General features: G+C 46.8%; 2 protein-coding genes across 8 annotated transcripts in view; one reads left to right on the top strand and one right to left on the bottom strand.

The window, feature by feature from the left end:
- Pik3r3 (phosphoinositide-3-kinase regulatory subunit 3) overlaps positions 1–5,926 on the top strand; it is a 74,021-nt gene extending 68,095 nt beyond the window's left edge. The window contains exon 10 of one of the 2 annotated variants that reach the window (XM_085839067.1): positions 2,518–5,926. In XM_085839067.1, the coding sequence (XP_085695193.1) occupies positions 2,518–2,794 (277 nt within the window). In that variant the 3' untranslated portion in view covers positions 2,795–5,926. Of the gene's footprint in view, positions 1–2,512 lie in introns of both variants that reach the window. The other variant, XM_021160061.3, reaches the window with a different exon arrangement.
- Positions 5,927–9,960: 4,034 nt separating this feature from the next.
- Mast2 (microtubule associated serine/threonine kinase 2) overlaps positions 9,961–17,138 on the bottom strand; it is a 157,573-nt gene continuing 150,395 nt past the window's right edge. For 4 of the 6 annotated variants that reach the window (XM_085839066.1, XM_021159305.3, XM_029475989.2 and 1 more), the window contains 13 exons: positions 16,865–16,997; positions 16,071–16,236; positions 15,478–15,579; positions 15,115–15,237; positions 14,866–14,975; positions 14,418–14,572; positions 13,939–14,213; positions 13,649–13,843; positions 13,000–13,226; positions 12,688–12,810; positions 12,124–12,260; positions 11,846–12,039; positions 9,961–11,535 (listed from right to left, as the gene is read on the bottom strand). In XM_085839066.1, the coding sequence (XP_085695192.1) occupies positions 10,013–11,535; positions 11,846–12,039; positions 12,124–12,260; positions 12,688–12,810; positions 13,000–13,226; positions 13,649–13,843; positions 13,939–14,213; positions 14,418–14,572; positions 14,866–14,975; positions 15,115–15,237; positions 15,478–15,579; positions 16,071–16,236; positions 16,865–16,997 (3,463 nt within the window). In that variant the 3' untranslated portion in view covers positions 9,961–10,012. The remainder of the gene's footprint in view (positions 11,536–11,845; positions 12,040–12,123; positions 12,261–12,687; positions 12,811–12,999; positions 13,227–13,648; positions 13,844–13,938; positions 14,214–14,417; positions 14,573–14,865; positions 14,976–15,114; positions 15,238–15,477; positions 15,580–16,070; positions 16,237–16,864; positions 16,998–17,138) is intronic. The other 2 variants (XM_029475990.2, XM_021159308.3) reach the window with 1 other exon arrangement.

The following is a 17,138-nucleotide window of genomic DNA, read 5'->3' as shown; positions in this document are numbered from 1 at the left end:
AATAATCTGCATGGCTTTAATCTGAGCATTTGTAAGCAGAGGCAAGCAGATCTCTGAGTTTGAGGTGAGCCTGGTCTATAGAGTGAGTTCCAGGATATCCAGAAACACAGAAAACCCTGGCTGGAAAAACCAAACTAAACCAAAACAACCACAGCCATCTCTGCCTCTTGTTCTATAGTAGATGGGATCGCACACAAAGACCCACATCCAGACACTATTCAGATCCAGAGACTGAGAGGCCTGGGAACACTGAGGCCTCCACCAAGTGTAAGAGCCAGAGGGGAGAGAGGACTCTGAGGAAGCAAAGCCCCAGTAAATCAACCTGATGAAAGTTTGTGTGAAGAGACTGGGGCGGCACGCACAGGGCCTGCTTGGCTCTGCACCAGGTCCTCTTTGAGTAGACTATGGCTTCCGGCTTAGTGTTTGGGGGAATCCTAAGTGTGTGACGAAGCAGATCTCTGTTTCCTGTGCCTTCTCTTGGGCTCATTTCCTTCTGTTTGTTTTTTCCAATTCCAGTGTTAGTTTCTCTTTTATCTCACTTTATTATTATCCCTTAGAAGCCTGTTTATTTTCTAATGAGAGACAGAAAGGGAGTGGACCGACATGGAGCAGAGATGGGAAGGAACTGGGAGGAGCAGAGGGAAGGGAAACTGTAATCAGCGTATATTATGTGAGAATAAATTCCATTTCAGTAAAAGGAAAACAAAAATTTAACAAAACACCAAGAAAGCAGCCTTAGAAAAAGCATTATGCATCATGACTAAATAGGATTCATTCCAAAAGAGCAAGGGTGCTTTAATAGAAATTATACTAGGAAAGCAATCAAAAAATTACATGATATACTCAATATATTCACAAAACATATTTGCAAATCCAACTCTTTCATTTCTTTTTTTTTTTTTTCCAAGACAGGGTTTCTCTGTGTAGCCCTGGCTGTCCTGGAACTCACTCTGTAGACCAGGCTGGCCTCAAACTCAGAAATCTGCCTGCCTCTGCCTCCCAAGTGCCGGGATCAAAGGTGTGCACCACCACACCCAGCAAGACTCTGTCTTAAAAATAAAAAGACATCATAATTGGAAAGGAAGAGTCAAAATGGGTTTATAGAGGTTGTAGGTTACATCACTCTCTTTCTCTGTGTGTGTGTGTATTATACATACGCGTACATGTGTAAATATGAATACATGTATATGTGTAAATATATATATATCCATATAGATATACACAGATATACTTACTTACTTTTCATGTATTTACTTTTGGGTAGGATCTCATGTACCTGAGGCAGGCCTCACATCTGTCGTGTTTCTGATTATGACCCTGAGTTTCTGATACTCAGGCCTTTACTTCTCTAGAGTTGGGTGCTACCATGCCCAGTTTATAAAATAGTATATTTCTGTGTACTAGTAATAAAACCCAAAGTGAGGTGACATGCCACTTAAAATTATGAACTGCCTAGGAACTAAACAAATGTGAATTCTACAATGATTATCTGAGAAACGTGATTGAAAGAAGTTGAGAGTTTGGTCAGTGAAGATGACCACATGTTAATGTCTAGCGCAGTGAAGATGACCTCGTGTTAATATCTAGCGCAGTGAAGATGACCACGTGTTAATATCTAGCCCAGTGGTTTGTGCTCTCTCCTAGTGCTTCACCTTGTAGTAACCTCCAAACAGAAAATTATCTTCATTGCTACTTCATAACAGTAACTTTGCCACTGTTATGATCGTAATGTAAATCTCTGTATTTTCTGATGGTCTTAAGTGATCCCCTATGAAAAGGTCATTTGACCCTCAAAGGGGTTTCGACCCACAGGTTGAGAACTGCTGATCCCAAGGCAGTTTTCCTGTCATGGTCACACCTACTCAGTTCCTTGAAACGTAATAAACTTGATTTTCTTTCCACCAAAACATCTTCATAAAGTTGATCTACATAGTTATTATGATCCTAACAAAACCCACAGCCCTGGGCTGGGGAGTTGGCTCAGTGGTTAAGAGCGCCGACTGCTCTTCTGAAGGTCCTGAGTTCAAATCCCAGCAACCACATGGTGGCTCACAACCACCTGTAATGAGATCTGATGCCCTCTTCTGGAGTGTCTGAAGACAGCTACAGTGTACTTACATATAATAATAAATAAATCTTAAAAAAAAAAAAAAACAGCCCTAGCTGAATATTTGCAGAAATAAAAAAAAGTTTCTGAAATTCCTATGAAATGCACAGGACCCAAAACAACCCAAAGCACTGCCACCTGACATCAGCACTCATGATTGTAAGCTACAACAATCAACAAAGGAGGAGTTAACAAATGGACATGTATGTGGAGTGACAGGAATTGAGGACTGAGAGAGTAGGCCTACATGGGTGGTGGTTGTACATACCTAAAGTCAAGCCTTTAAGAGGCACAGTTGTGTTTGATTGACAGGATGCTTCTGCATGGATCCTATGTATAACAGTTGCTCTGGACTTCCTCTGTTTCCTGGACATGCCTTAAGTATTTTCCTGTGTTGTCTCTCAGTGCAGACGGGGAAGTGAAGCACTGTGTCATCTACAGCACGGCTCGAGGATATGGCTTTGCAGAACCCTACAACCTGTACAGCTCACTGAAGGAGCTGGTGCTCCATTACCAGCAGACATCCCTGGTTCAGCACAACGACTCCCTCAACGTCAGGCTCGCCTACCCTGTCCATGCACAGATGCCTGCGCTCTGCAGATAAGCAGAGTGGAAGAGACACGCTCTCTAGCAGTTTTTTTCCTATGGTTTTTATTAGGCTACGATGAGGGCATTCTTTCAACGTAGACTGCTTGTTTTGCACAAGTGATTCTGTGAATGTGAAATGGAGAGGCCAAGCAGTAGCTTGGATTTAGAGAGAAATGAGGGGCCCAGGGTCTCTGGCCTCGGCTGTGCTGCTGCACTGATGGACTAAGCTGGAAGCAGATACTGGTTTCATGGGGTTTGGGTTTGTTGTCAGGCACCTTTAAAAGAACAGCTAAGGCTTGTTGTGGGTTGGGGTGGGGGTTTTATTTGGAAGTTTCTGAAGAGTCCACATCCCTTTGTCCTCAACCCTAAGAACGCAGCAGGTCACAGTTCTGCTGGGAGTTGTTTTGATTTGATAGTCTCTTCCCCTTTCCCCCAAATAAAGAGCCGATTTTGGCTCTGCGGTAAAATGGGATTTGGTTTGGAGGGAAAAACAACCAAAGGAAAATAGGGAGGTATGCGATTACATTTTCAGAATCTAAACCAAGGAGGCAAAAGACCCCTTCAGTTGTGTTACTTTAATTTTATCAACATAATCTAGGCTTCAGCATCTTCACCAGCTCCTCCCTCTAAAGCACTGTGTTCAAAAACCAACAAAGCAGCATTGCCAGACCAAGGTCTAAGGGGAGGACAGCAGTAGCTGAATGTACACGTCTGTACCAAAACTTGAAAGAAGACTAGAAATGTGAGTTCAACAAACACTAAAATTGGTCAGTGTGTTTCCTTTTGCCCTGGCCTTGTTTCTCAGATGAGGAATAGAATTATTTTGTGGAAATAGTAAGCTTTGAGTCATAATGAAGTTGGTGCTTGTGTGGTGTTTCTTTAAAGAAATGTTTGAAACCCTTGTAAGTTGTTTTATGAGTAAAGAAACGGTGCAATCCAGTGCTTTTAGATGGCTTGATATACCAAATAACGATAGAGAACAACATTGTTGTGTGCTTCCTCAAGTTTAAAAGCCTTGCCAAAACTATACAAGGATTAATTTGCCTTCATCTCCCCTTCCTTTTTTGGATAGGGTTTAGGGAGCCATAGGTAGCTAAAGGAGGACTTGAGTTTGTGGTCAGAGACCTCAGTAAATCACAGGCACACGAGCCCTGGTATCCATGGTGAAGGGTCCATCACATGACATGTTATTCAATACTGTGCTTGAAGCATTTGCCAGAAGAGGGGATAACGTGGAGTTCAAACTATCTGGGAAATAATCCACAGGCTTTCCTGCTTGCCCTTTTTGTGAGCCCGCTGTCAAGGCAGTGTGCACAGCCTGCTCCCATGCTTCCATGGCTGTGGTTTAAGCCTTCCAGCTAAGTGAAGTTAGACAGAGGAGAGGGCAGGCATCTATTTATGGATTCACACTCATTTAAGAGTTCAGCTGCTTCAGAGTCAGTTCTGGAGCCATAACAGGCTCAGTATGACTCAGCTGCTTGAGCCCAGTAATGTGCAGTCAGGCAGTTTAGACAAGCAGCCTGTGCCTGGGTCATCAGGCTTACAATCAGGGAAGATGAAGTTTGGGGGCCAAAATAAAGATGAATATGACTTTCCCTGAGTACTTCCTTTGGTGACAGTGTCTAGAATGAACCACAGTATAGAGATAGGTCAAAAGTTTTGGATAATTGTTGTCACAGTTGATAGGGCATGCCATTGATGGCTTTTTCTTGTTCATGCTCCAGTGTGAAAGAGAGGAGATTGACCACCCTCAGCCACTGTGTAAGGCCTTTTTCCAAAATTGCCAGCTTAAAATCTTGCTCAGTTTACCAAGTAATGCCAGGCTATTTGTTGATTGGAATACCTGTGTGACTGTACTGATGTTGAACTTGCTGAAGCAGTTATATGCTCAAGATTGGGTGTGAGGAGTCCCTCTGATCCAGCACTAAAATTTTAGTATGTCCTGAATGCCTTTTTTAAAGAAATCTCTTCCAAGTAGGTCAAAATGATAAAATATACAGCTTTAGTGTTGAACACTGTCTTTACCTTGTAGGCAGACATGGAAGATATGCAGGAGAAAGCAGCATCTTAGCATCTACACCTGGGCTGGACAATGGAGAAAGGCGGGTTTTCAGTCCTATATTCTTTGCCTTTGAGTAACCACTTTGTGGGAGCTGAGACCAGGGATCATTTAATAAATTGGAAGCTATCTTTTTTTTTTTTTTCTGCCAAGTTACTACATGATTTATCTGATCCTGAGCTGTGGAAATGGCATGAGGAGCAGTCTCCTAACAGTGGCCCTGCTGTCTGAGGGAGTCTGGAAGCAGGTATTGGTCTTCTTCCCAAGGCTAGCTCAAAGTTCTGTCTCATGAGCTAGGCCCTGGGACTATCTCTTTTGGCATCTTAACTGTAGACTCATTGACTAAAGCAGAGGCTAGAGACAGATTAAGACCATAGGGGCAGATCAGCCAGTCCCCAACAGGAAAGCAGCTTTGGGTTGGCTAGATACATTTTTTAAAAATAAAACAAAACGAAGCTGTTTCCACCTGGCATAGTCAGCTTAGGTAGGTTGTTTATGTTCTTGTCACTGCTCCAGCAATAGATGAAGACATACTACAGCTCCACACTAAGACACAAGCTCTCCACATTTACTTCAGACTCAAGCCCATGTGGCATCTTCCTTGTGTCCCTTCTCTGCAAGGTACCAGCTTCACCCATTCTCCAGAACTTTAAGAAAAAATGTACTTGAACAATTTCTGATTTCTAGGATGATCTCTACTGCCAGTTAGATCTTCTTGAGGTTTCCATGACATCATACACCAGAGGTCCATTCTTGGTCCTTTGCTGCCAACTGCTCATTCTTGACTTAGCTCTAGCCATTTGTGACAACCACCCTTGTTTCCTTACAAATCCTCGCATGTAACTTTGGTACTTTGTTGTTTCTTGTGAAGAATCTATTCTGTTGTCTTTGATGTAATAAAAAAAATTCATGTAGTTTATGTAAAAATAACTGACTCAGAAGGAAGCCAACTGTGTCTTGTGTTGGAACAATTCATAATGTAATTTCTAGACCACTTTTGCAAATTGTTCTTGTCACCAAATGTGTTCAGACATTGCTGTGCAGTTGTGGGGAAGGGGTGGGGGGAAGGTAAGGTGAGAACATTGTTGGGGCTTTTTCTTTTTTTTAACCTTCTCCAAGACTTGGAATGGTTGGCAGACTTGCTCCAGATGCAATAAAGACATTGCAGTGAAGCATTTTTTGGTTTTCTTGGCATGGAGGGCAGGGGGCTAAAGCAGGTTAGGGAGTAAGGTAAGAAGTTCTGCATGCTTGAAGGCCAAACTGGGGCCAAGAGAGGCTCTCCTTCCTATGAGAGGAAATTAAAACTCAAAAAACAAAACAAAACAAAACAAAAAAAACCAAAACAACCCATTCTACCTCCCAAAGGACACAAATCCAAAATGAAATGAAAGCCATTTCCTCCCTTTAACACCCATTCAAGTAAATGCATTTTATTGGTTCTCATACTCAGCAGTGTTTTCTCTTTCTACTCTGCGACTAGGAGAAATGGACTTAGTTTTATAGTTTATGCTCTTGTCTCTCTTCAAGGTACAATACCCACATGGCATGGTCAGGGGATACCTGTTTATTTACCTTGTGTTGTGCCTTTAGTCCCAAGACAACGGAACTTAGCTTCTTGCACATCTGTGTATCTCCTATGCATTGGACTTAAGAGAAAGGCTGACAATCATCCTGTCCATCCCCAGACCCTCACACCTGCCTACAGCTATAGAGCTCCCTGTGTTAAATCACACTAGGCAGCCCCTTCCAATCCACACCCAGAATCCCATATATATTGGATTCTATTTCCTCCCTGCAATCTTTTTTTTGTTTTGTTTATTTATTTATTTTTGAGACAGGGTTTCTCTGTGTAGCCCTGGCTGTCCTGGAACTCACTTTGTAGACCAGGCTGGCCTCAAACTCAGAAATCCACCTGCCTCTGCCTCCCCAGTGCTGGGATTAAAGGTGTGCGCCACCGTGCCTGACTTTTTTTTTTTTTTTTTTTGGACTCAGTTTCATCATCCACATTTAAAATGGCTGGGTGTATAGTGCTACTGAGATAGCTGCTTTTCTAGAGGACCCAAGTTCAGTTCCTAGGACCCACATGACAGGACACAACATAATTCCAATTCCAGAGGATCTAAGCCCTCTCTGGCACTGTATGCAAGCAAGACACTCACACGGATACTTTTTTTCTTTTATAAATTTGAGTGTCCTCATTCTATTCTTAAACTCTACCCTGATCATTCCTTCCTTTCACCTCAATGTCTGTTTCCTCACCTAAAACTTCCCTACAGTTATCACTTGAAACAGTGCCCTCTCAAATGCTAAGTGGTCATTGCTTGTTTCTTCATTAAACCCACTCTACTCCACCCAATCATCTAGTTTTCTTCAGACATGTTTACTCTCTCTGACTTTTCTAGTCTTCTCACCTTGGGCCTCTTTACCTAAATTTTGCCTCCATCACCAAATTCATCTGCTATGTCTAGGACAATACATTTCTTTTGCCCAGGTCTTCATTATAAGATATCTCATATTCAGAATGCAGGGTGTGGTGTTCTAAATAAGAATGGTCCCTATAGGCTCATGCCCCAATATTTGGCCCCAGTTGTTGGAACTATTTGGTAAGTACAGTGGTGTGTGTCCATGTTGGAGGTGTGTCAACAGAGGTGGGCTTTGAGGCTCCAAGGCCCTGCCATATCCAGTACTCCTCCTCCTCCCTGACTCCTGCTGAAGAACCAACATGTGAGCTTACTGCTCTCATGCCTTTGCTTCATTATCCGGGTCTTTAACTCTCTGAAACCATAAACCCAATGAAATACTTTTTAAAGTTGCCCTGGTCAAATGTTTTCTTGGTAAGGCAGGGTTAATGTAGCCCTGGCCACCCTAGAGCTCACTATGTGAACAAATTGGCAGCAAACTCCTTCCTCTACTTAAGTGCCAGGGCTCAGTGTGTGCCAGCACACTTGGCCGGTCTAGCTTCTTTCTGCTTGAAGATGTCATTCCCTCTCTCTCTCTATTATTTTTTTAGGGCGGGGGGGGGGGGGGACACGACTGGTTGTGTCTAATGTTGTGTGGCCCTTTGGGTTTCCTTTCTCATTCTGTATGTTCCCTGGGTGATCCTTATCTTATGCAGGTTTAATTACCATCTATCTTCTGATAGTTCCTTGCTGACAGGTTTGTGCACTGTTCACTGGCTTATGGGAGCCACTATAGCCTGCCTGTACTACAGCCAGAATAGAGATATCCTAAAGCAAACCTGGTACCACCAGGTGCCCAAAGCCACCTTTGAGAAACTGCTCATACCCAGCAGTGTTGAGGACTATTGACCTTGGTGATGCCCATGTATTTTTTTGTATTTATATCACAAGATGTTTAGTAGTTGTACTTCCTCCCACTTCCAACCTCCTAGAATGGTTTCCAGTAAACTGCAAGTGCTTTCTTCCTCCCATCCCTCCCCTTCACCTACACTATGGTGCTTCTGACCAGATCCTGACAGGAGACAATCCTTACCCCCTTAGTCACCCTGTGATATTCCAGGTAATAACCTGTGACCTGATTTCAGGACCCAGTGCAACAGCCCAGGCTCTACAGCAAATAGAAGTTATAGAACTATCACAAGAATAAGGCAGGCATCCCAGATGGCGCAGATAGCCCTTGGAACCAGCAAGTCTTCTAGCTCTGACACGTCAAACCTGGTTCCATGTCCTGTGATGCTAACTCTGAGCTTAGCACCCGATGTTCCAAAAACGGAGGTAACCCATACATAACCCTAGCTGTTAGCAATAGCTTTTATGCAGCAAAGCTTCAGCTCATGTTGTATAGGAACTTGTTATTGTAAATATTGTAAATTTTTGAAAGTTACCGCCTTCCCCACACAGAATGACAAGGCTGCAGTAGCCCAGTAGTGACTTTGATTTCCAGGTCTCCCAGTATTTTTCTCAGAGGTAGGCATCTGATTATGGGGCAGACAGCCTACCTATCAGTTCAGGAATTTTAGAAGTCTGGCCTTACTTTACCACAGAGAATCTTCCAGCCTTAACACACTACCAAGCCTGGTTCCTGCCATGCTACCTAGCTCCTCTTTCCTACCCCTGGGTCCCCTGTATGTTTCCCTTATTTCCCTCTCAAACACTACCTAGGAGTATAGTTCCCATCATTAAGGGCTGATCATTGTAATATTTACCAGCAGAAATCCTGACCTACAACAGCCCAGGAACGGTTTGTCACTAAATAAATAGGCAATTCCATTCTCATCTCATCTGGCCTTTTGAAGTTCTTTCCTCTCTAGGATTTTGTGTTCTGGAGTGTGTGTATTACTGTGTGGACCCTTTTTCATGCTAGACAATTCTACCACTGTGCTATGCCAACCTTTAATGTTTTACCTAGGGGTGTCATTGTTGATAAAATGTAGCCCTCTGGGCTGGTGAGATGGCTCAGTGGGTAAGAGCACCCGACTGCTCTTCCAAAGGTCCAGAGTTCAAATCCCAGCAACCACATGGTGGCTAACAACCATCCGTAACAAGATCTGGCGCCCTCTTCTGGAGTGTCTGAAGACAGCTACAGTGTACTTACATATAATAAATCTTTAAAAAAAAATGTAGCCCTCATTTTCATTTATTTTATTACCTTCTAGATACCCCATATATATATCTTAAATACATCTGGAGTTAAACTCATCACCTCCTTGTATTTTTTTCTTAATGGCTAAGACACAAGGTTAGATAACTTAATGTTCTAGATTCAGAGGCCCAAATTCTAATCCCAGCTCTGCCCAAACTACATTGCCTTGGGCAGGAAAGCTCATTTCCTTAATTTAGCAAACAGGAATATTAATGGCCACAAGTCCTCATTGAGTGCTCCGGGCTGGCCCCTGCTTGCTTTTTGTATATTTATGGCTACACAGAAGGATGGTAAGCCATAGTCTGTCCTTAAACTGCCAGATCTAGTTCGAGTTCTTTTTGGGTCTTTGCACGTAGAAGGTATATTGTGTATCCCACATTATGGCCATTCTTTCCTGATCTACTCCCTACTCTTATACCCAGAAAACTGACTATCCAACACCCATTTATGCCTGAGTTCAGAGATCTCATTATCTAAGAAATGCAGCTAGACTAGGGTCTTCTCCCAAGAGTGGAAACTTAAGTCATTACAATCCCAGCAGCAAAAGGCCAGACCTAGAGTCTGTGGGTAATGACCAATGGAAAGAAGCAAACACAGGCCAAGATGGTTTCCAGGAGGGTGTATTACACAGGTGAATGTAGGGAAGCAAACAACTGCTATGTTTGCTTTAAGAGCTCATCTGATGTCAGTGCTAAGTCCTCATGATCTTGCTGGCCCCCAAGTTCTTGGCTTTTCCAGAGCAGGCTGGGCCGGGTTTCTGGGCTCAGGGGGTGGGCTCTGCATGGAATGTCCTGCCTCCTGTCGCCTGAGGAATCAGGCACTTCGGTGATGCTCAGGGATGGTTCTTCTTTCCCCATTGGGTCACATTCAGACTCCCATGGCCAGTTCTGGCTGGGGACCTCAAGAAGCGGATGGGTCAGGCCAGGCACACTTGGTGGCTGTGGCTTCTCCTCCTCAGGAAACAGGTTCTTCAGAAGATTTGGAACTGTGGTTTTCGTATCTTGGGAGTTAGCTGGTTCACCTTTCCTTGTTATGTTCTTGTTTGTGGATGCTCTGTCTGGACCCTCAATAAGGAATTTCCAGGACCATGTCCCTGGCTTTCCAGAGGTGGAGGTGGCAGCAGAACAACCAGTAGGGGTAAGTTCTGAAAAGCTGGGACAAAGTGCAGTTAGTGCCTGTGTGTGGAGGTGCTGGGCCTTCCAGCAGCCTTCAGAGGGGGTGGGGCTTGTGGGTCCAGACCTGCTCAGGCTAGGGACTTGTAAGGGGTTGGTAGCTTCCTCAAAGGCTTGTGGCCTGCTGAGCTTCCTTTGGGAGAGCCCAGGAACTTCTACTCGGGGGGAACCTAGTATGACCCCTGTCACTAGACCTGAGAGTACAGGGCCCTGCTTCTTTAGATCCCTGTGCAAGAAAGTGTCCTCTTCTGTACCCTCTCCTGAACCTTTAGGGAGTAGATTCTGGCTTGCTTCTGGGTGGGGGGACAATCTTGGCTCCTGTGTGGCCTGGCTGTTCTCAGGCTCCTCATCAGTGTCATCTTCTGAGGAGTCTACTTCCCGGATTGCTTCTTGTTTTTGCAGTGACTCCCGGCGTTCAGCTCGATCCTGCCGTAGGGTCCCAAGGGCCCGTGAAGGAGCAGGCTGCAGTACCCCCTTTCCTGGAAGTGGCCCTTTCCCAGATAGCACACTTCTGGTTCCAACTACCTCCAGAGGGCTGGCTTCCCTGGGTGTCAGTTCCTTCTTTAGTTCACCATGGGGCAGGTCAAGACTATGTTTGCGGGAAGGTGCTAACTTCTTCTCAGCAGCTGCCAGTGCAGCCGCCAGCTTCTCAGCAGACTGCACCCTCTTAAGTAGGGGAGAGCGGGGTGGCTCTGCACTCTTGGGCCGTGAGAGCTGCCTACCTAGCGGAGGAGACAAGTGAAGTTTGGTAGGAAAGGACTGAGACCCATGGCCAGACAAGGGTGATGGGGAACGCTGAGGTGAAGCTGCGGCTGCTGGTGGGGAAGGGGTGTGGGCCAACGGTGACAGTGGGATGCTGCCTGCTGACTTGCGCCGTGGTGAGCGGTATTGGCGTTGGAGCTTAGGTGCCAGACCATGAAGGGAGCTGGGCCGTGTATGTCCAGAGCCAGCAGGAGAACTGGGCACACTGGAGCTGGGAGAGCTGCTCTGCGAGGAATTCCCTCCTACTTTGGATAGTTGCGTGGGTAGACAGACAAACAGAAAACAAGACATCAGTGTTAGCTGTTAGAAGTGACTGAGCAGTAAGGCAGAACTTTGCTCTAGAATGCCCCAGGACTGCCGTTCACTTTATACCAACTGGTGACTACAGTCCACTTAATCTACCCTCACTGCCCCCACCCATCAATCTTCCCAACACTTATAGATCTTCAAGGTTATGCTCAAAGAGCTTTAGAGTTGGCCTATGGGAAGCAGATGGCTCAAGTTCATTCCAATTTCCCAAGGGATGGTTTCTGATCTGCAGGGGTACCCCTGTACCTGAGTGCACAGCATCTGGGGCTACCCGGTAGCCCTGAGGAGGAGATCGGGGAGAGAGGCTGTGGCTGTGTGTGGGAGAGCCTGGACCACTCTCCCCTGATGACAAGGAGCGGTTAAGGGAAGAAAGGCTGCGGCTGGTGTGGAGCAAGGAGGCCTGCTTTGTGATTTTCCGGAATAGGGAGCTTCGTTTTCGGCTGTAGAGATAAGGGGACAGCATACTGTAGGCTTGACCAAATGTGGGCATCTCAGGGTAGACCTCTGGACCAATTCTGTCTCACCTTTCTTGCCCATCCTTGCCCTTGCTCCGTTTGCTCCTTCGGGCCATCTTGGCTTTATAGCTGCCTTTCCTAGCTGGCCCCACTTTGATTGAAGTGTTCTCCAAGGGAGTTGTTGAAATTGATACCTTGTTTCCACTCTAGGAAGCCAAGCAGAAAAAGCTGGAACCTTTGGCTGGGGCTGTCTCCCCTTACTCTTACTCTTCCCTGCATCTTAACTTAACCTTTTGCTGTTCCACACCAACATGTAAACTAAGCAAATGCTGTTTTCCCTCACAGGATAGGAAGTGCTCCAAGTGGCCCTCCAGAGGAGTTTAGGAACGGGAAGACAGCAGTACCTCTCCTGTCCTGACAGCAGTCTTACTTGCAGTTTAGAACGGTCTGGGGTTTGGCCAGCAAATGAGGTTACTTACCATATGGAGAAAACCCTCCTGTACTGCACTTTCAAATCCTGCATGTCCCTACATCTATCCTTAATGCTACACGTACGTGTACCCGATCCTCTCACTCCCCTTAAGGCGAGTCCAGGGCAGTCATACAGCACACAAAAACATTCTTAGCACTAACCTTCAGAACCAGCTCCACCACTTCTGTATGGACTAGCCCATGCACAGGCTCACCGTTGACATGGGTGATGAGGTCACCCTGACGAAGCCCTGCTTCGCTGGCTGGACCGCCATCCTCCACATGCTGCCTCAGGAAGAGAAAAGCCTTTAATCAGGAGCCTGGTTCTGCTGCTGTTGTGACCCTTGACTACCACCACCCTCTGGTTTCTGTGAGTTATGTGGGCAGTGACCAAAGAAAAGGCAGATAGGCTCTAGTTAGGGGAAGGTGGGAGTACACAGCTGGAGGACAGCAACTCTGTGTGGCCAGACATACCCACACCATGTGGTGTACGGTGTAGACATCAGAGTCGCCCATGTAGACTCGAATGGCCCGCAGGGTGAAGCCATACTTCTTGCCAGCTCGGTGGATGACGATGGGAGGCCTCAAGCTGCCAAGGGCTGGCAAGAAGTCCCTGCTTGGAGAAGAGTCCCTGGATGATGGATTGGATGACTGGGAATGTGGGGACATAGGGCTGGCCAATGGTGAGCAGGCATGCTGTTCTGGAGAAGCAGAGACCAAGACTTAGTGAGCAGAGGTCTTTTTTTTTTTTTTTCTTTTTTTGGTTTTTTGAGACAGGGTTTCTCTGTGTAGCCCTGGCTGTCCTTGAACTCAGAAATCTGCCTGCCTCTTCCTCCCAAGTGCTGGGATTAAAGGCGTGCACCATCAGAGGTCTTAACACGGCCATGATCCTAGCTGGCCTAAGCTGTTGATCCCACCCACTCCTAGTCCACTACAACCCTGCTTGCTCCCTGATGCCTGTGTGCGTACAGCATAATCATCAACCCGGATCTTCAGAGACCTCTATTTTCATGGAAAGGAGGCCGTCTCTCAAATACTTACTGGCTTTACACATGTGCCTGCGCATCCCCAGCCTCCCATGTCCTTCCTATGCATTTTTACCTTAGTTCCCTGTTGGCCTTACCTGAAGGAATGAGGAGGGAAAGGGCCGTAGCTGAGGCTGACTTGATTACTTTGTTGACAGGGCGAGTGGTGCGCTTCTCTATAGAGTCCCCAGAGAGCAGCCGGTGACGGGCCCTACGCACAGCGAGGTCACTGATGGCTTTGGCTGTAGCTTCCTCAGCTAGCTGTGGGGTCCCACGGCCTCGTGTCTCCAGGGCTGTGGGCCCAAGTGAACAATGAGATCTGTGATTCAGCTAAGCCTCTCCCTGTAGTATATTCATCCTATGCCTTCCACCAGCCTAGGAACCACACCTGGGCAACACCGACTGCTTTGGCCAGGAGGCTCCTCATCCAGCTTCAGTTGCCTCTCCAGTGGTCGTTCAGGAACAGGCCTAGATGACCCCTCTCCAGATGGGGGTATGAGGACCCATATACCTTCCTGTTGTTGCTTCCGAGGGGTGCTACTAGTCTCCTCAGGGCAATGAAGCCCATCTGGGAGGCCTGAACACCGGTGTCGCACTGTCATTGGAGGACTCGAATCACTCTCTGTGTGGGATGACTCGGACACAGATAACCGCTTCCGTAATCTGTGAAACAGAGGGCCCAGGTGGGGTGAAGTGGCCCAGGTGGTCTCCCTTTCCTGCCTCTGCTGAGGCTATTAGTCATAGACCTTTGCAGACATTTTACCAGACTCTCTAGAATGTTATTTAACTAGCAACACCCTTCCTCTCCAGCATATGACAACTGAGGGATGACTGACCTTCCCACCCTGGTGAGCCCCCGGTGCTTACATCTCAGGGGACCCAATCACCCAGCTGCGATCTCGGCCCTTCAGTCCTGCCAAGCCGTCTGAGTGATCTTCCTTTTCCTCACTGAGGCTGCGCTTGGTTGGGGGTGGTGTCCGGCGTTCCTCAAGCAGGGAAAGCCGTTCCATGCTACTGTAAACCTGTGGACACAGGAGACACATGAGATGGCCAAGAACAAATGGTCTTCTTAGGGTCTGAGAGAACCTCTCTTTTTGCCCCACTCCATTCAAGCTGAGTATCTCCAGAAGCTGCTCTGCTGACCCATCCCTGGCAAGGACTGATTTAGAAGCTCCTGAGGTGTGCGAGTAGCCCTAGCCCTTTGAGCTCCTTTTCTGAAAGAGGTCCTATCAAAATTTCCTGAGCCTGCCCTAGGTCTGTCCTTGGCAGGTTCTCTCCTCTCAATTCCCATCAGCCTGGGCTTCCTTAGTCACACCTTGCTGAACCTTGGAGAGCAGGAAGAAAACTGGCGAATCTCAAGGCAGCCATCCTCACTCACTTCCTCCTCATCCTCAGAGTCCACATGGTGGTATCGTTCTGAACGGGCTGGACCAAATACAGTTCAATTAGCTTCAGCATCATCGGTGGTGCCATCCTGGTGGCACCAGCAGGACCCTGAGCAGGGATGCACAGCAGTTCTGGGCACTTACAATCCATGCCCCACCTCACCCCACTATGGCCTTACTATCAAAGTAGCTGGTGTCATCCTCTGACTCCAGCTGAGGTATAAATTCAGCCTTCTGCCGTAGAAGTCCTGTCCAGTCCAGACCCATGAAGAATGGGTGCTGCTTCACTTCATAGGCACTACCTGCAGACAGAGTGGACAGGGACACAAGATTAGCTGCATGGCATGTGGGACATCAGTCATGTGAGACTCGACATTATTAGAAGGCAGGCTTGGGAAGTTTCAGTTCAAGTACTCTGCCTTCTTTGCCTAAATGAATAGGGGAGTTTCAGGATCAAGAGGGACTTCCCATTGAACTTTAGGGTACATGGATGTAGCCTCTCTGTCACCTGAGGTGAGAGATAGGAGAAAGGACCAACTTACTTGTGCCCAGTCTTTCTAGTGGATTCTGATGAAGCAGTTTGGAAGTGAGGTCTTGGGCATCTGGGGGAAGCGCGTCATCACCCTCGGGCCACACGATCTCATCTGAAGTATCATGCATGGATGAGAAAGAAGGGAAAATGTGTGGGTAGAATGGGGAGATGCAAACTACAACAGAATAAGGAAGGAGTGAGTCTAGCTGAGAGCTAAGAGCCTTTGTCTGGGGTCCCAGTTCCTAAAGTCCTATAGGTTCCCTCACTCCTAGGGGAGTCTCATAGTCTCTCCACTGCCTGCCCCTTGAGCCAGTGTGGGACTTTGAACAGGGATTCCTGCTCCTGAACTTCCAGCTCACCTGCCATTTTACTCTTAAACACAGAACTCATTCATAGAGTAATCATCAACACAAGAGCGACATGAACACACAGAAAACCCCAGGACGATACAATATGTGCACAGATGTGTGCACAGACACACACACACAGAAAGAAACAAGCCTACCAGGAACATACACTCATTTAGAAAAAAAAGAGCCCAAGAGCCTCCCAGCTGTGTGCAGACAGCCCGACTCCACACTGACCCAGCGTGACAGTACCTACCACTGATCACTTGCCCAAAGAGCTCCTCCGGAGTGTCTCCAAAGAAAGGGACGCAACCCACCAGGAACTCGTACAGGATCACGCCCATGGCCCACCAGTCCACCGGCTTCCCATATCCCTGACGCAGGATCACCTCAGGTGCTATGTATTCAGGGGTCCCGCATACCTGAGTACAGAGAAGCCAGGCTGTCTCAGAATCTGGAGGCAGCTTGCTGGCATGGCAGTAGGGGATGTTCCTACTGCTGGAGTAGGGAAGTCTCTGAATGAAGCAGCAGCTTACCTTACTAATAAGAACAACATCAATCCCAGGGAATCAGAATTAAAGCTCTTGGTAGGAGGGGTTCTGTATTTCCTAACTAACTAACTAAAACATCTAATTCTAGCCCAAACCCAGCGCTCACTCTCTTCTGGATCTGGTCTTGAGTCGGCTCCTCCTGCAGAACAGAACTCACCAGTCACCTATGCACATCACACGCTGAAATACCAAGTAAGACAACATCCAAGGGCTGCTCGCCAGAAAGTGGCAAGCGGTCCAATGTAAATGTGGAGCTGTGTTCCAACAAGAGCAGGCCCCAGGAGAACTGTGCGTCAGGCTCAGCTCACATGAAGCTATCAGCAGTTAAATGCCTATTTCATCCAAGCCCCAGTGAAAACTTTATCTCCTTTTTCTCAGGGCTCATCCTGTGTTCTAAATGTGCTATCTATTTTAGTGCTTCCCTGGAACTAAAGGCGAAAACATGGAGTTACTGAGGCCTGGATTTCAACCCCCAAGGTCTTCCTCCAGGCTTCCTTACCTGCTTGTCTAGGAACTCCCGGGCATCCTTTTCAATATGACCCTCATATAAGTTGGTTGTCAAACTCATGAGGCCGATTTTAGAAAGTCCAAAGTCAGTGAGTTTGATGTGTCCCATGGATGTAATCAGAAGGCTGTGGGACCACATAAATAAAATCATGGAGTAATTTCTCAGTTGCCCTTAGTACTGGTTTAGTACTAGCTTCTTCGTGGTACCAAGGGACACAAGTGGGGAACACATAAGCAGCTAAGAAGTAGCAGCCCTGGCTTGATGA

This window comes from Mus caroli, unplaced genomic scaffold (assembly GCF_978045245.1).
Source record: "Mus caroli unplaced genomic scaffold, Mus_caroli_1 scaffold_6, whole genome shotgun sequence".
Taxonomy (NCBI): domain Eukaryota; kingdom Metazoa; phylum Chordata; class Mammalia; order Rodentia; family Muridae; genus Mus; species Mus caroli.
Note: the sequence above shows the minus strand (reverse complement) of the source record. Positions and strands in the feature narration are given on the sequence as shown.